The sequence below is a fragment of the Strix aluco genome, chromosome 9, assembly GCF_031877795.1.
Source record: "Strix aluco isolate bStrAlu1 chromosome 9, bStrAlu1.hap1, whole genome shotgun sequence".
Lineage (NCBI taxonomy): Eukaryota > Metazoa > Chordata > Aves > Strigiformes > Strigidae > Strix > Strix aluco.
The window spans coordinates 25,121,559-25,141,023 of record NC_133939.1 but is presented as its reverse complement, the minus strand read 5'-3'; the positions used below and the strand labels follow the sequence as shown (position 1 = coordinate 25,141,023).

At 38.2% G+C, this 19,465-nt stretch overlaps 1 protein-coding gene across 1 annotated transcript in view; it reads right to left on the bottom strand.

The window, feature by feature from the left end:
* SPATA16 (spermatogenesis associated 16) overlaps window positions 1-17,529 on the bottom strand; it is an 81,312-nt gene extending 63,783 nt beyond the window's left edge. Inside the window, exons 1-2 of the mRNA XM_074834596.1 lie at window positions 16,942-17,529; window positions 2,840-2,985 (exon numbers count right to left, since the gene is read on the bottom strand). Of these exons, the coding sequence (XP_074690697.1) occupies window positions 2,840-2,985; window positions 16,942-17,514 (719 nt within the window). The 5' untranslated portion in view covers window positions 17,515-17,529. The remainder of the gene's footprint in view (window positions 1-2,839; window positions 2,986-16,941) is intronic.
* Between the last annotated feature and the right edge of the window lie 1,936 nt (window positions 17,530-19,465).

Sequence of the window (19,465 nt, the reverse complement as noted above, 5' to 3'; positions counted from 1 at the left end):
TTGCCATCTGCTGTAATTGAAAATTGCCTTCTGCAACCAAAGGGAAAATCTAATTTCTCAGCAAGCCATATGGGGTTATTAAGATCATTAAACCCTGGTATGCCATAATGCCTGGGCCAAAAGGACCACAGGGCATGTAAGTATTGTGTGATTCATTTTATAGTTTCAGGCTGCAAGTTAGGAATTATTTTGATGGCTATCTTAAGATGAAAAGTGGTGGTCAAGTAGGTTACTGCAGATGTTGCTTGGTGAGGTCAATCCATGGCATGTTTGTTCAGAGCTGTGACAGATGAGAAGTGGTTTTAATAGTGTTTGATCACAAAGGGTAAATCTTTTGTATCAGCCTGACAAATGATCAGTACCCAGCCAGTGTCTTCAATTGTGCCCGTGATGCTAAAGGAAGCCTTAAATTTTGATATTAAGAAACCAAAGAATACAATTTCCACTTTTCAGGAGGACCCAGAATTGGCTTCTCATACAGCGTCTAAAGTTGATGATATAAATGGTACTCCCTTTCATTTCTTAAGAATGCAAAAGCTATTCCTCTGCAGATGCCTGTTCTTGAAAACTTTAAAACTGAGCTGCTGGAATTTTTCTCTATTTTCTCTGTTTCTCTAGTTGTGATATTTTGTAAGATTTCTTCCTAGCAAAATTCACTTCTATATATTTGATACAACTATGTGTGAGATTATTAAAGCTGATTTTTGGCTAATAAGGCTTCAGAAATGAATGCAGGAGCTGTGAAATTTACATGAAATTAAAGAAAGAATAGTTCAGTAAATGCAAATAAATGCAGAAATGAATATTTTAATTTGGATTCATGATTAATGCCAAAGGATTACCAGCAAACCATTACAATGTGGTGATGACATAAAAACTCAATGGGAATCAAAATTCTGTATGCATTAGTTAACTGATGACAGTAAGCTATTTTTAGAAGGAGAAGTCACAGTAATTTATTTCTTCTTTTTGAAAAATATACCTATTGATTATATTTCAAGTTTTGTCTTTATGATAATTATGTCTCAGAATATTTTATAGTGGTATACTATTGTATCAGTTCCTGCATTTTACAATGTGACAACTATGGTCAGTAGATTTATTCCTATTCAATGAATTATATTGAAAATAGGCATTACTGATTGCCACTTTTCTTTGTGCTATATAACTAAAGGAGTTAAGAACAAATAGTTACATGTAAGAAAGAAAAGTGAAGACTTTTTCCCTCCTTCAGTTTTCCAGTGATCTCAATCTGACTGCGTGTATTTTCTCTGTAGGTCATGGGTTTCTGTAGTTGTGGTTTCTGTTTTAAGATAACTGAAATCAAAGCATGTCTGAAGAGGCTTTAGTTTCTGTAGCACTGGGGTCAATACAGCTTACTATTTTGAAATCAAAATAATTTAAAGGAGGTAAAGAAACGTATTTCCTGTTCTAGTTATATTTATACTGTCCAAATAGCTTCCTTATTTTAGTGTTCTTGGACATCACAGTTATAATGAGAGTGATCATTACCATTTTTACACAAGTTGGGAATCCAGTCAAACTTTGTATATATTTTTTCTTTTCTAACATTGTCTTTGAGAAGCCATGAAAAAATGTGGTTGTTTTTCAGTTTGCATGAGGAGTACTTTTTTTTGATTTTTGTTATTGTTGGGTTGTTTGGTTTTTGTTAACAGGAGTCTCACAGTCCTCCCCACTTCCTGTGCTTTGGCTCCCCTAACAGAATACTCCACCTGAGGGAATACAGGTTGTGTCCCTGCTAGATGTGCACTTGGAGTGCACCTAATGTTCTCTAACCACTCATGGGCATTCAGGCTGTCAACCCAGAAGGGTACTTGGAATGAGTCTGAAGGATGCACCCCCACAATGTGTGTAGGCTCCAGGTAGGCATAGCTTTATAGACACAAAAAGCTTAGGAAAAGGGTGGGGATGAGTGGGGATGGGAGATGAAGACCTCATCATTAAGTCAGGATTCTCACACTTCCTGTGGCGTTGCATATAGCTAAAAGAACCTGCTGCCATGACAGTGCCACATTTCTATACCAACACATTATTCTTCACCACTGTCTCTTGTGCATTAGGCATAAGCATGTGCCTTCTCTTGTGTTGTAACTACTCTTTTGAAGTTATATTCATTTGAGATGTTTGTATGAAAAAATCCGCACCCTGCACTAATTGCAGTGTCCATCTTAATACATCTCATACAAGGGAAAAAACAAACGGAGACTTCAATGATGAAGTGTTGCTGGCAGAACATGCATGTGCTTAACAGAAACTATGTTTAAAGGCAACACAAAATCCAAAAAACCCCAGCAAAATCCCAACTCATCTGAAACTAATGGAAATTTCATTTCCACCATGTGCAAGTTTTGTTTCTGGGTTCTTTATGCATTGCTGGTGGTGCTGGTCTTTGATGTGGATCACAGGTGAGCCCATGAGGAATTATGTAATGAAAATAATTTTAAATCTTCCCTGACTTAATCTGGCTTGAAAAAGATCAAGAGCTTATAATATCATTACTGTCATATAAGGCTGAGCATGTTTATATTCGTCTAGTTTCAATCTTAAGGGTGACCTGAACTGTGTACGTGACTCACCTGCAATATCCTTACCTACTGCATTATCAAAGCAGTAGGTGTATACATGGCTATTGTGGCTTAATGTCTCAAATGTTGAGAATTAGTCCAATCTAAACATCAGTACCATGTGTAAGTTGTATTTTATAGATTCCTCTTTTCTTATTATTAGACTGATTCTTCCTGCACAAGATTTATTCGTAGTCTTTGTTTAATTTTTGATTTCAGTCTCAGCAGTGTATCTAATCAATATTTATTTTTACCTGTGTGAATGATTCAGAGCATCATCAGGCTTCTTCAGTTTTAAGTAGCAGGTTACAAGCTTTGTCTCAATAAAACTGGCAATACTGGAAATATCTTCTGGAGATGACTTAAGGGGATTGTCTATAGCAGCACCTTTACTGCAAATCTGTACAAGAAACAAAAACATTATTTACTAATATTATAATACACCTTTTGTTAGGGACAAATGCTTTTTGTAACTGATAAATAGAGAAAACTGACTTCTAAGTAAAATACACCCTGAATTTAGTTAAAGTTAGCACTACAAAAATCAGCACAAATACATGTTGAACATAATATAAAATGCAGTGTCATCTTCCTGGAAGGGATAGTCAAGAAAGCAGGTAATAAGCTAAAAACTAAAAAGCACTTTTAGGAAAGAAACTATATTTTCCCCCATTTTCTAAAAATAAAGGCTCAACTTCAGGCTCCCCAAATCCATGGCTGTCTTCAGATCGAGGTCGAAGGAGGAGTCTCAAACACAACTATTTACTTATTTCAGTAAGCCAATGGTGAACTCTGCCTTAGGCTCTGCTGCCTTTGTCCTATGGGTAAGAAAGAGGGTGATACAAGGCAAGGAAACCAGAAACTCTCTCCCTCATTTAATGGGAGCATTTGCTACAGAAAGTAAAAAGGATGAGATCAGCCATCTTTCTCATCTTCCTGAGTTGTATAGAATTTATCAGAGAGAAACATCATATTTTCTGTTTAAAAAATACTCTTTTCCTGATAGATAAATCACCTGCTGTTCATCACAGCCAGTGGCTTTCTCATTAAATAATGTTCTATTTAATAATGTGCATCATTAGAATTAGATAACCCACAACTCCTTAAAGTTTCAGAGAGTCCTCAGCTCTGGCAGATATGCAGCACTAGGCAGGACCACCTTCAGTCCTCAAACCTTTGTTTTATTAATCTACAGGCAACCTGATTCTGTAACACTGAAAAGTAGTAAAAATTAGCTTTTAGTTCTTAAGAAAATTCAGCTGTAAACAAACAGATTTAGTCTAGAGCCTTGTCTTTAAGGACAATAACCATATAGTGCTACTCATGACAATGCAATTGAATGTCCTTTGCTTGGATAAACATCCCTAATAAGATTGTTTAGTGTGCAATGACTTCATCTAAGTGGCTTCACTGTGAATTAGCTTTAAAAGTAGATTTCTAATAAAGGTTAACTAATTAATATTTATCTAGGCTGTGTGCTTAAATTCTTGGATCACACTGAGACTAGTGCTGAGGACCCTTACAGAACTGATATGCAACTGCAGCCTAATGTGGATGAATGTAGCCTCTATTTTAAATGGGGTATAACGAAGGGACCCTCACTTAAGTCCAGTTTTGCCAGTCACCAAAGCTTTGAAATGGAAGGAGGAGGATCTAGCCTGTTTGTCCAACTTCTCATCACTAATAAGTTTAGTTAGAATAACTAGTTTCTTTTGCCTACATAGTTAAAATTCTATGGTTGATCTTTAGGAGGTGCAATGTCAACTCAGCAGTTTGAGATCTCTTTAGAAGCTTAAATCTGTCAAGAAAAAAAGCTCTTCTGTCTATGCATCATTTTCTTCCTGTGTGTGATCCTTAAAAGCAAGAAGGATTATAGACCACATCCACACTTAGCACCTACAAAGCTAACCCTGTCTTTAAGATTTCTGTGCATTGGTTAGAGATCAGCTCAATTTTTACAGGCAACAAGGGTCATTCAAGGAAGTGTCCCCCTAGCTTGGGTGTGATAAATAATTTTTCTTTCACATCCCTTCTCTGCTGAGCAAAGTTACACAGTGTATATAATAACACCCATACATTTAAGATTTTCTATCATCTTGTTATCAGTAGAAGTTATAAATCAGAAAATTCATCACTTTTAACTTTGCTCATGGTACCGTATATATCTGTTGAAGTGTCTCTCTGGATAAGACATGCTATATGTAACTAAAAGACCCAGAGAATTATGTTCACATCAGTGAACATAAAAGTATCATCAAGTTTTTCTGTAATAACACTTTTGAGCTGAATTGGCCATGCTGTGACCTCTGTTAAATTTATGGGAATGAGAGATTTGAGGTTACTCCCTGGACTTTCAAGTTCTTGAATGATTGGGAGAAGAAAAGAATCATTTAGGGATCCCTTTAGTATAAAGTGCTGCAATTCAGTTTCCTCCAGTCTTATGGCTTGTATGAAGAGTTATGTTTAGACCTGTGTAACCTCGCAGTTATCTTTGACAAAATCCAAGACATGAGTCTCTGTAAACCACATCTGAACAGATAAGGATTCAGAAAATATGTTTAAATACAGTGAAGATTGGGTTCTGCCAGGTCTTCTCTAAGACATCTCAATGTAAGAGGTCAAAGAAACGAGTAATAGCTCAATCTTTAATCTCACAGAATCTGAATAATATGTCAGAATAACAGTGCCTGTGTACGTGACCATCTAGGTTGTATACTTTTTAGGTCCCAAACTCTCCTGATTTTGGTGTAGCATCTCTGCAGTGGATCAATGCATTTGAGATAGACCCCTCCACAGTAATTCTATACAAACAACAGTGACATGCACCAAAGTTTCAACTTAATTTTACAGAAATGGCTCCTTCTGTACTAAGCAGAAGAGTTATGAATATACAAAATAGTCCTAGTGTCTGGTATTAGTGAGGTGCACAATTAAATGTACTCTCTGGTATAAGGGACTTCTTTGGTAGCAACATAGACACCACTGGAAAAAGTTTCTGTTGGGCAAAGCACCTCAGTGCACCCTGAAAATCACATCATCCATTTTCCAAGCTCTAATGGAGATCATACCTTTTGTGTGTGGTTCTTCACCCTTTATTATATTTTGCTGTCCTTTCTGATAAAAGGATTTGGCTGTGCAGCAGGAGAAGGACTGTTTCCTTGCATTGTCCTGTCTGCCACTGAATATTGAGTCTGACGGATCATTTCTGGGGGGTGAGGCAAAGACAGTGGCAGAAAGCATCTGAGAAAGCTCAACTGGGGAAGTTCCCAGGGGAGGAGGTAGGAAGGAAGGAGATAGTGAGCTGGGATTTTGCAGCACAGGTGAGGATGTGGAGGAGAGCTGTAGAAAGTCTCACTCTGACTTTCAGAGGGGAAGAGGAAAAAGAAAATTTCCTAGGGATCCAAAGGAGCCTCTGTAGATACAGATTGTTGTAACTTTGGGAAACCCTGCTGGACTGAGAGCAAGTGAAGAAGAAAGGCTGTACCATGCACAGACATAATGAGCAGGGAGGAGATTTGTTTGCAATTTTCTTGTTTCACCCAGCAGAACTGAGTTTTCTTTATCTTGCTGTAGTCTGCAGTCCAATAACACTACCTTTGAAGATCAAAAGGGCTGTTGGTGTTTTTGGAATGCTTTAAGTAAAAGGTAAAAGCAGCTCCATCTCACTCCTCTGAATACCTTAAGGTCTTGTCACAAGGACATACAAATATAGATGTGGGCTTGGAGAGGCAGTTACATTTTGTACCATTGAGGGTTTCTTCTTCCAGAGCTATGTTACAGAATTTTATTTTAATTCCAAACTGGGAAATTTGAGGGTACGCCTTACTTTGAGCTGTTGGTCTGCAGAAATATTGCCACTATCTTAAAAGGTTATAGTGGCTATGAAATTGAAGGAAACAACTGAAACATTTGAAGCTTTACAGCCAATCTGGGGTTAAAAACCTGCAATGTATAATTTTATGTCCTTTACCATAGCTAGCAAATCTAATTTTCAGAATTAGCCTACCTGAGAGTACCTCTATCAGTAGATAGGAATATTTTTCTGGAAATAATATTTCATTAAAAAATTTCTGCCAAAGAATATTTATATTCTCATAGGGGCCCTTGTTACAACTGGAGGCCATCGTGCAGGTTTTGCATACATGCATCCTTTAGAAGAATGCTGAATTATCCCATTCAATGAGTCACCAAGTATATAAACGTAATGTAAGGAATGAAAACGTTACCTGCAATTTTTGTACTAGTGGTGAACTGACACTAATTATGTTATACTTTCACTGATAAAGGAGGTTTCACTTGCAATGTGTAGGATCCTATAAATATATTGCTGAAACCACAGTCATATAAATGCTTGTGATAAAGTACTTTGTCAAAGGTCACAGAACAAGTCTGTGACACTGTGAACTTAGCATAGATCTTGTGGTGGTATTAAGGCTTTAATTTTGTCAGTAGCAAGCAAGGAAATTTTATGAGTAAAGACCTCCCAGGCATTAGCTAGTAAGAAAAAGAGGAAAAGATCCCCCCATACCCACTATGGCTTTGGTAGAAGACCAGTGGAAAAGCTGATCATTAATGTAGCTTCCTAGTTAGCATATGTGTAGCTGGAAGAAGAAAATTAGAGCCCTGGTGATCTGTGTGTTGATGTGTTAGAACTGTTTTCACTGAAAACAAAGTGAAAGATTCAAGTGTAAGAAACTGGCAATGGTAACAGTTTACTAATCACTAGGATAGGTTTGGTGTATGTTGAATTCAGGAATATGGTTCGCCTTAAAGAAAAAGATGCCCAATAGATATCCATCTAAGTGTGTGGATATGATACATATTTGATAGCAAATTTAGCTTGGGAAAACAAGTAAGTTTGGTCAAATGTTGTGTGGCAACAAAATTCTTTAGCAATTTCCATGAGATCACTGATGCCTCTGCCAGACTGAAAGGGTTAGGAGTTAGTTTGAATTGAGCAATAACCTGCTAGCCTTGCTGGAGCCGATTGCTTTGCTTTGGATTTTTTTTTTTTTTTTTTTTTTTTTTTTGTTAGCAGAGAAATGTTTTAATCATGCCTCTTCTTTTAAAGATAACTTTGTGGTTTTCCCTAGAGAGATTTTTAGAGTGGCTAATCAGAGGGACAAACCTGAAAAGGCAAGAAATATTTAACTACTGACTTTTCTTCTGACTAGCCAACAGTCCTAGCCAGATGCCTTCACTTCAGAGCCATCCAAGTAATCAGCCTGGTAACGTCACTGCATTGCACATCAGGCACCTGGCAAGTTGAACACCAACTGCATCCCAGAAAATGTCTGCTAAGGAAGGCTACTTCTGAAAATAACTTTCAAAACCTGATAGGAAGCCTCACACAGGGCTGAAAACAAACTGCTTTTTGTATATTGCACTGTAATCCAGTCCTTGCAACTATTAGGCACTATCAAAAATACGGCAGGAAACCAGCATAACAAAGAACCGGTTAACAGCGGTTTTGTCTCAGTAGAGAGAAAAAAAAAAAAGTCAGTATGGAGAATAAAAAGAGAGAGGATTTTCTCTCAATGATATGATTTCATGCAGCATAACTTTCCAGCTTCTATTCAAAGTCATACTGACATCTTGGTATGCAATTTCAGTCAGCAGAGCAGGAATTGTATATAAAACCCCTGTCTTTATTGTTAATGAGATTTGTGTAAATAACTTGCTAGAAAACATATTGGAAATATATAATTCACTACTAAATATGAATACAGGTGTCAGGTAAGAAGAACTAAATTTACAAGGCTTCCTGAAATGTGCTCTGCGATGGGTAATTCAAATAATATGTACGTATGATATTTTTGTCATATTAGCTGTGCTGTGCAGAGTTAGCACTGGATTCTGTTAACAGTAATATGTGTGCAGGACACATTTGCTATCTTGGGCATATTATTGGTTACACAGTACTGGCTGAGAACCAAATATACCTCAGATATGCTGTTATGACAAATGATCCCTATTTATATTCAGAAAACCACTGTTTGTCAGAAAAACATGGATCTGGTGAGTATTGACTTTACCAGATGAGCTTACTAGCCTGATTGCCCTCACGGTGGGGTCTGGTGGGGTGGGATTCAGCCTGCTCTCCCCATATTTCCATTGGGTTTATCTTAAGGCCTATCTATGTCTTGGCTTAAATTCCTTCTTTGGCTACAACCAGCCTTTTTGCAGGAACCAGAGGTACGTGGAAGGGATTTGGTGATCAGGTGGGGCAGAATGTTAGAGAAGTTCAAACCTAAATTTTATGCTCCCCAAAGGCCTTGCATATCTGTCAATGTTTTGGCCTTTTTTGGAGACCTCACTGCAAAAATGAGATTTCAAGTGCCCACCAAATTCAGAGGATATAGCAGTTTAGTTTGTGCTCATTTCTAGGTGGATGCTGCTTTATAAAAATAAACTTGACGTGAATCTTTCCCTCCCACAGAAGCTAACGATGTTCCCTGCAGCACTCCTAAGCCTAAGTCATTCCTGTTTATTGGCCCAACTTCAGATAAAGGCTTTACCTCCCCCCAGTGCAAACTTAGGGGTCTTTCTCATATTGTAAATAATTGCTTTGGAAGTATTAAATCAGGAACAAAGGTTTTAGAAAAATATCATCTGTTTGACTTCAGCTTAATCTGTGTGTTGCACTATAAATCTGTGCCTCTCATTACCAATCCCTATTTTATGGAGTGTTCCCGTTATCAGTACTGCCAGGGTGAGAGGAGTAGTCACAGTAGCAAAAAAAAAACAACAACCCCAGAGCTCTCCAATGAAACATATATTGTGGGATCAATATACTACAATAGTTTCCAAGGAACTTTATATTCTGTACAACATACTGAAATCTTTATAGATTGCCTTTGTAATACAAAATTTGTCAGTCCTCCACTGTGAGACCATCCAAGATCAAACCAAACCAAGGATGGTGTAAATATTCCATGTGAAAACCAAACAATCAGACAAAAGTCAAAACTGCTACCAGTACCTCCTCTTGATAGGATTGTAGTTCAAAATGCCTATTGGACTTTGAAGCAGGAGCATCAGTCTGTTGATAGTGTTCACAGGAGGAGCTGGCCAAAATGAATGTTTTTTTGGAGGGAACTGTCAGCTGGTGTGATGTGACTATATTGTAGCAAGATTTTGAGAGCTGTCATGATTGCTTGGAAAAAGCAATATAATTTCAGGCCAACTAATTTAATCCCTTTGATGCCAAGAGATTTGCTAGTGCTAAGTCCAAACACCAGAGATATCTCACCAGCACTTTTATTAAGGCAAACTATGTGAAAGGTTCACTTCATTTTGAGGGACAGGATTATTAGGGAAAAGCAATAATTTGCTGAAGCCTTATTTTCATTTTCTGGATATGACATTACAGTTAGCTGCAAGGCCAGCTCTCCCCTCTCTCCTCACCTCAGGATGGTGTGGATTTGGTAAACTCCACCAAGAATCCCTTCAGCAGTATTGTCAGCATTAGAAACACAGAACATATCCATGCCTCAGGAATAAACAGAAATAAAGCTCTTCCCTAAAGTAACCTAACCAGAATTCATTCCCCACTACTTTTTATTGTTTGGTTCACCTCTGTAAAGCTTTTCAGCATTTATATTCATTTTACACTGTCAAAAGCTGAACAAGAGTAAGATAACAAATGGTTCTGGTAGCAGCTGTCACCACCTACTGTCTGTGTATGCCTGTGTGAATCTCTAAATGGAAATAAAGTACTTTAATAACACATTTTCTCTAAACTGTCCTCATGGATAAAGTTACTCTCAAATCAGTCCATGAACACTTTCCAATTCAGTGCCCACTTCAGCCTGCATCTCTCTCTCCTCTTCAGAGTCTATGTTGGTATGCAGCAGTATGATTTAAAGACATTTTGGATAGAAAATACTTTAACAGCACACCTTCTGTGACTGCTGCTTGCCTGCATTAGCTGCTTTTGGTGTTTGAACCTTCTCCTAACTTGCCTAATTTTCTTGCCATAAATTAAGCTGATTGTCCATTGCATTCTTGTGCTGTGCTGACTCTAGCCTGAAAGTGCCCAAAGCCACAAATTAAACACGAATTGCTCTGCCCTCCCTGTTCCAGTGTGATACCTTCCAGGAGCAGATGGCAGCTGGGAGGATAAATACCTCCAATTTCTTAGGGCCTGAACATAAAAGAAACTCCACTTTGAGGCGGGCTCTAAGGCACTGTTTTACATTGAGAGAGGTGAGGTAGCGTCACACCTTTGTGTTTATCTGTCTTGGGTATTGCAATGGCTATGCTATATGCGGGGAGCTGTGGGGTTCAAGGACCTAAAGATTTTTAGCTGTCCAGCTTTCAGAGAAGCCCTTTATGGATCCAGTCAGCAGCGACATGCCCTAAGCCATGCATGATGTGGACTGTTGAGCAGAAGTCTGAGCCCATGTCTTTCAAGATGGGCTACTGCCTCCTCCAAGGCTGTCTCAAGTCTTCATTTTTTTTTTTTCTCTTTTTTCCTCTTATTTTTTTTCTTTTCCTTGTGTTACCTACTGAGGAATCTTCTACATGGACCTTGTCTTCATTTTTCAGTGACTGTAAAACGTGAGTTGCATGTGTTTAGGTCAATGAGGCTTTTGATTGTAAGTGACAAGTGGTAGGTGACTATTATTTTTAATCAAATGTACTGCTTAACATTTACCAAGTATGGAGAAAATATTTGGTGCTTTTGAGCACCTGTCACCTCCAGGTAAATAATTTAATAGCATGTGAGGAAGCCAATTAGAGTTAATTAGAAATTGACTGATCTGCTTTGGCACCAAAATGATTAGAAAATATGGCCTTGTCCTTTCTGGAATAGGGATTTTGCTCTTGTTCACACACAAGTGAGGACATACATTGTTTTATGGTCAACACATAGTAGTCCTTTGAGGAGAAAAGTACTTTATAAGCCAGATATGTAACAGCAGTTCAGGCAAGAAGAACCAGGGCACAAATCCTTATAGACAGATAGCTGTGCAGTTCCTCAGCTTTATTTCATGGTGATGGGCATGCTGGAAATGTCTAGGAGATTAATAGATTCAAATTCAGTGATCAAGAAATAGGAGCATGTCCAAATGGATCATTATAACAGATTCCCACTCTATCCCACAAGCCAGATTTGAGCCATCTGTAAGCTTCGTATTCCTGGTCTAAAATCTTCTGCAGCCATAAAAGACAATAAGTATCAGTAGAAAAAAAAAATCAATTTCTCGGCTTTGCAGCCTAAAAATATAGTGATGTGACTATAGGGAGAGAAAAATTGCTGATTATCAGGGCCTTTTTTTTTTTTTTTTTTTTTTCCAGCAAGTTAACTGAGTAGGCCATATTTAGGCAGCTACTTTGTTATTAGAGGTTAAAAGAATATTTCTAGAGAGTAAAGTCAGCATCTAACATGCAGGCTTTGGGGGATCAGTGACCGTCATCTTTGATGTTCTCTGTCTAAGACCTAGTGTACTCCCAGGAAGTTTCTAGAGTACCTGTGCTGATGATAAAGATAGATAATTTATAAGTCTGATTTTTAGCTCCAGAAAGTTGATGCTAAAAATAAATATTTAGCTGTTCACACGCTCTCCCTTGAGGACTTTCATGGTGTTAAACTGTGTCTAGTCCTTGTGCAATTCTTCTTGGTGAGAGGGGATAGAGAAGAACTCTATAAAGTCCCACTTTCTACCCCTTTCATTCCAGTGGATCACCAGGAATTCCAGTTTCTGTGCTCCGTAAAGCAAGGGACTACATATTGTTATACATTGATCACTTCTTGGACCTCAAGATCCACCTGCAAAAAGAGACAATGTTGGGGAGGAAGGGTGGGCAGAAATGTGGCCGTGCCCTAGTCTTTCTGGAGCAGCTAGTACTGATCCAATGGTCACAACAGGGAGCACATCCAAAGATCCTAATCCTGCGGTGCTCCTGGGACTGCCCTTGCAGCAATGCCTCTAAGAAAGCTGCCTGTGCTTTTCTAATGTGCTCGACCAGTGGATAGACTACTTAAGATGAACCTCTTTTCACATAGGTATTTATATAGGAAATACTAATTTTTTGCTTCTTATATTATGAAATTGATGGAAGGTTTGGTTGAACCATGCTGCCTAACTCTATATTGGTATGTAATTATGTCCACAAGGCACCAGTGCCACAGCCACTTTCAAAATATTTGCTTTTTGCAGATATTGTTGCCTGAAAGAGAGCACATGGTCTTGACAAAGCCTTCTCTGCAAGCAGTGAATCACAAGGCAATGAGCCACAGCAAAGGTTAATCTAAAAACTCAAGGTGCACAAAAAAGATGGCACTAATGTTTATCTCCATGCCATAGGAACGGTGCCCATAATAGCCATCTGTGGAAAATGGAGATATTCCAGCTTGTGGAAGGCACCACAACAGCACTCTGGTGAATTAATCACATGCTGTTTGAGGCCTTCACCTCACACGCGGGATGCATTTCATGTCTTTGAGATATTCTACGCCAAAAGCTGTGTGCTGAGATACTGTGGGCTTCTTTCTGTGCACAGCAGTCATGAACCTTTCTCATTTATTTTTTAATCACAGGGGAGGATTATTTTCAGAACAACAGGGCCTGAAATTTAAATGTGTGCAGGTTTTAAACAGGCTGATGTTTCTGAAGTCTTTTACGCTCTCTGATACTAGGAGATTAGTTTGAGACAAGATCTTTCGATCCTCATAAAAGTTTAATGTTATTTTGTAGCTAAGCTGTTAATAATTGGCTATGGATTTTATAGATATACGTACATGGTTTCCACTGAGATTTTAAGCTAAAGAGTGATTTCTCATACCCTTCATATCCCAGTCCAGATGTTCAAGTCCTATTTCCTTACATTCCAACAGATGGATGCCAAAAATTTAGGGAAATTTACAGTGTTTCTCAATGTAGTATATATAATATAGTGTATTATTGAGCTAGGAGGTAGAAGAGCGAAGACTATTGCCCCAATTTCTTCAGCTATTTTCCTCACTAGCAACAGAAAGTGCTTAATTCTTAAGCTCTAATGGTGAGAGTTCTCCAAGGGAGCATTATTTTTTCCTCTCCCAGGCCAACTATAATGCAGCTGACTAACGCTAAGTCCCTCCTGATTAATTTAATGGTAGCTAAATAGTGCAGAAATAGTGAGAAGCCACCATTTCTTCTCCTGATAACACTGCCTTCCTGATGTCTGCTGTAATCAGCAGCATGCTGTCCAACATATAAAAGTCTCTAAATTATACAAGCATTTCAATTTTCCTTTCTGACTAATAATTTTCTTTTTTTTTTTTTCCCCAAATCCAGTAATTTCAGTGCTAGACTTTCAGTACTGCCTGTTATTTGCATATCTGAAAAACAACATGATCTAGAGAAGAGCCAAGAAAGGTATGATATTTGCAATATGTAAGGTGACACTAACTTTAGTGATACTATTCAAATTTAATGCTATGCACACACTTTTCCAGATCAGGGTGTCCAACTCAAAATGTTGTAATGTCAGACTAAAGCTTTGATTTTCTTAAATCTGAAAAATGTCTGTAAACATTCTGCACCAGAAACCATAACTTTGAATTTCCAGACCTTTGAGCTTGTAATATATACCCTGTGTCTCTTCACCCATATGAAATGCAGAGGAATTTTTGTAGTTCTTCAAAAAATGATGGACAAAACAACCACAGTTCCAATATATTAGCAGCTTAAATTTTCCGATTTTCTCTGCATCATCTCCAATTTGTCTATATCTGAAGAAACAGACAAATTGGAGATGATGAGAAAAAAAGCAACAAAAATGATGCAGAGATTTAGAAAACATGACCTGGGAGAAGATACCAAGATGATTGAATTTATTTCATTTAGGAAAGACTGAAAAGAGATATGCTAAGAGGTTGCAAGTACAAAGAGAATAGGGTGGTTAATTGATCTTCAAGTCAAATAAGAATTTATGTGCTATTTTGCAGCATGGAAGATGTGGAAAAACTTTCTATCAGCCAGCTGATATAGATGAGAAATCCCTCTTAATGGAGATTTTTAGAAATGGAGTACAGTAGTGTCTTTCAGGGATATTCTGGTTTTTGCTTCTGAGGTGAGCTGGATTAAGAGACTGCTGAGAGACCCAGCCCTACAGTTCTGTGATTTCCCAGTCACTCTGTCCACAATCCCAGGAGGGAATTATTTAATCTCTACTTATTCTTTCACTAGGATGTCTATTAGCTAGCCTTTCCATTTCCTCTTAGGAGCAGAAAAATTCTCCTTTCCTCTCAAGTGACAAGTGTTTTTGTCCCCATCAAAGCTCATTTCTGAATGTGTGCATGTGGGGAGGAAATTCTAAAAAGGATGACACTTTCAAATTTTACTCACTCCCTGCTATAATATTTTTTGTTTTAAAATAAAATGCCTTCAGTATTGTAGAAAAAAATATGAAGAGGACATTTGCTTGTCAACTGCAAACCTCTTATGTTTTACAAATGCTTTTGAATTAAGTTTGGCAGTGCAGCACTGAAACAAGTGTAGTTGGACCCTTTTTCAGGATGTCAAGTGCATATCTGAAGTGATTGGGGTCAATGTGGAGATAAAACATCAGAGTCCAGAAAGTCCAGCTTGCAAGTCCTCTATTCTAATCACCAACCTTATTCCTGTAAAATAGAAAGTGTGTCTCTTTTTTTAAATTTTATTTGAGAAGCAGACACTAGCCTTTAAAATCCTTACAGCTACTAAGAATGATTTTTTTGCATCATGTATGATAGAAAAAGTCAAGCCCTCATCTGCACAGTAAATGTTAGCAGCTGGGTTAATTGTGAGGATATAGGGCATCTTTCAACTATGCTCTTGGAGATACCGTTTTCAAAATGCTCTAATGCTACCTCTTTGAAAGAAGCCTTTGCCTGTAGAGTGCTACTATTTAACAGGTTTAACATTACTAAAAATTGAGAGGCTGATGCCATTATTAAATTTCATTCTGCACACAAGCAAACAGTTTATCATAGTCTGTTCCCAGCAATTGTAATCCAATTTTTGTTATCTTACATTGTTTAAAAAAGAGAGAGAAAGATACTGTACATCAATCTGATAAAAATGTTTAAATAACTGGTGCTTTTTTGTGATTATGTCGGTTTTATAGCAGCATTATGGAAACACGACAGGGTAACTAAAATCTGATTACGTCTAAGTCCTTGCCCATTATGTGATTATTATGAACCATGACTTCTACTGGCACATTATAAATTACATGGTCATAATACAAGGGATTTCCAATATAATTAACTGAGATTAGCAGCACTAGAGAAATCTGGGAATAATGATACAACTTTGAACAATCAGTTTTACTGTAAATGCTGCTAGCTCTGGCTTCCAGGAAACAGGAGGCTGGTGGATGTAACCGTGACCTACCTGCTGGGGTTTCCTATGCCTCCTTTCTCTTCCCTCCCCACCATGAAATTAATTGCAACCTTGCCAGAGTGTTAGAAACTCCCTCTTTAACTCTTTTCTTTTCATATTATACTGATAAAACTCAAGGCTGGCTAAGATTTCAAAAACGTCAAAGGTCTTTAGATACCTCCTTTTGGGGAGACTCAGCCTGAAACTAGAAAAGGCTCTGCTTTTGAAAACACAGAAATAACTACTTATTGAAGAACAGATCTGTTTAAGACAGCTCAAGTTTGAGCACTTAAAGGCAGAAAGTCATGAAAATCACAGATTAGTTTCAAAGATCATAGTCGAGGTCATATTATTTCTTTAGTATCTCAGGCAGACAAGAAGTCTTTCCACAAAAACTGAGATTTTTGGACTCTTAGCTGCCAAAGAGAAAGCCATCTGTGTCCAGAGGGGGTTGCTCACTACTGGACCTGTCCTTTCTCATGCAAAAAGAAAAGGATTTCTACACAGATCTGGCTTTAGAGAAAAATGGGAAACAGAGTACATATTAGAAATGTAGGGGAAAAAAGACTAAAACAGACCTTTTGTTTTAATGAAAGGATTAAATATTTCACCCAGTAGTTTATGGACAGCTGGGGTACAGTGGGAACTCCCCTGATTATTGAGATATCATTTGTCCCCGATAGAGCTGGGAACAGAGAGGAGCATTTTTTTTTCACTCTGTGGGACTTAAATTTCCTCCATACATAAACACAGTTGAAGACTTAGAGAAAAATACAAAATTACCTGAGATTTTTTTGTTCAGTCCAGTGCCACTCTCCTCCTATGATTTATTTATAGATCTTAATTTTCAGATTTCACGTGAAATTGCATCTCAGGATTTTTATTAAACCATGCACACCCCAGGTTTGTGCTCCTTGTTCACTTTGATATTATTACACCCAGTCAGTACAATGACAACCTTTCATTTACTTTGCTATGGTGATTGTACTTCTTTAACCACATACCTGCAGTGCTGTAGAGAACTGCTCCACAGCTGCTGCGTGGTTGTTCTGCCTGTAGCAAGCGCTGGCTTTCTGGAGGGTCATCAGAAGCTGTTTGTCAATGTGAGGCAAAGCGCTGCCATTAGCTGCGCTCAGAGCATCTGCTTTTTCAGAATCACCATGCACCGATTGTGTGCTTGTAGACACCATAGGCTCAGCAAACTCGAAGGAAATATCCTCCTCATCAGTGTAGACCAACTCCATTTCTATGTCCATTAGACTTTGCAGAGGTATATGAGACAGAGGTGTTGGGATTAACTGATTGCCAGTCTCTAACGTTGTTTCTTCTTTTTTCACAGCTAGTTTTTCACTGTTTTCTGATTTCCGTTTACGGCTTGCTCTGTCTATATTATTATTATTTTTTTCCTTCTTTTTCTCTGCCATTTTGATTCTCTCCATTGTATTTTCTGCTGCTCTATTCCCGAGGTGTTTTTTGACCATTTGCAGTGCTTCTGGAATATCATTCAATTTGTTTGCTGCTACATTTGACTCCTTACTACTACACATTTGCTGAAAGGTTTCATTCCTGCCATACATGCTTATGAGATTTTTTTTGGAAGTCAGTGTTGCTTTCTGATGCTGTGACTTGAGCAAAGGAAGAGTCCTAGAAGAAAATGTAGAAAAGTCAATAATACTCAAACGTTGCAAAACCAAAAAAAGCATGCAAATCATTTCTCCACTAGTCATACTGTAGGCACCATTATGAGAGAAAACTCTTCAATAGTTAGTACATAGAGTTTTTCTTTTTCCTGTGTAAAAGTTTAAGGCCACTTAAAATATTTTTAATAACACTTGATAATGGATGTTTGTTTATGTAAAGTAATGCCACTGTACCAGTTTGTTATAGTTCCAGTATGAAGGGAAAATATGGCTTTTAATCAAAAGAAAAACAATGAAAACCCTGTGACTGATTGACTCACGTTGTATGTTGTTATGGGGTGCAAAAAAATCAGTACAGCCTGATTTTTGAGAGCTGGTAAGCACAGTGACTGAGGTCAGAGAGGGGTGTTTAAAAATCAGGCAGAGTGGATGTATTCCAACAGGGCACAAGCTCAAAGTGGGGTCACGGCTTCAGGTGCATTTGAGCAAAATTCAGATCTGGATTTCGGTTTCAAAGCCATTTCTTATTGAACTGTCTGCAAAGTACACTGGAGTGTTGCTGCTAAGAAGCAACCCTCCCCTAGCAGTTAACAGCCTAATTCTCAGTTCAGGGAACCAGTAGTGGATTCAAACTGGTACAAGGTGCAGAATCAAGTTCTGTAAGGCTCTTCTCCACACCAGTTCCTATACAATAGGAAAGGTGACTTGATCTGCATTGTAGACTCATAATTGTGCTAAGATTCAAAGGAAATTTTAATTTGCCTCTGCTGATTTCAGAGTGAAAAGGTGGAAGGCACAGGTAATTATCTTCTCAGTTTTTCCATCAATTATGAAAAGTTTAATTGTAAACAGCTTTAATGATGATCATCTTTCAGAATGGTTTGTTAAGCATAAGAACTCAGCCTTTAACCTTGTGATATTGTTCAACAGACCTCCATACGTTTAACACCAGTTTAATGTACTTAACTACAGAAACAGATTACACAAAGGAAAGACACATAATAAATGCATTTGTGTTCAGCCAGAAACAGATTTTAAACAATAAGCAACTTCTTGAGTTTTAGTGAGGGCCCTACAGTATGAACTACTGCACTGGTAAAAGTTGCCAGAATGTGTCCTGGATGCTGTGGTATGGCGAACCTTTACTCCTTAGGGCAATGGGCAGAAATTTATAGTAAGGGGTAAAGGGAAGAGGCGAAGGCATTTTAGGCCGCGTGCGAAGTTGATACTGAATTTTAGTGTAAATAGGGTTTCAAAACTTTATCATGTATTTCCCCCTTCCCTGGCTAAGCCAGATTGCAGCCAGGACAGACACCAGCCCTGAAGCAGGGAACTTCTTGATTTTGACATTTGTTCACAATCTCCAGGCTGAAAACTTTACTGTAGCAGAACTGCCTGTGGAGAAGCTCATTCCTCTTTCCATGACTGCAAGAGAAGGAGCGAGAGGTGAGGGGATAATTGTGTGATTTAAGGTAATTTCAGCAGACTTTTTTCCGCAATGTGCTGAGCAATCACAACTCCTACTGAGTTCAATGGGGATGGAAAACGACTGGCCCTTCCCAGATAGTGCTCCGCACTTGTCAGAATAGAGCTCAAAGGAATCATATTTATAGCAAGCTATTTTGAATGGCAGCAGTAAAGCAGCTGGAAAAGGCTAATGTACTTGCATCTGGCAGCAATTTTACCTGTTTGTAAGACATTCAATCCCTTTTTAAAACAAACCATAGCATAGCCTAAAGATTGGAAGCCACATTTTTCAGTGCTGGCTTCAGTACTAGGTAATTTAGGAAATTATGATTTATCTTCACTGTGCAGTGGAGCAGAGATACTCCAGCCAGCCTCAGCATCAGCTGAGGGGATGAGCATGATGATCTTGGTGCCATGTCAT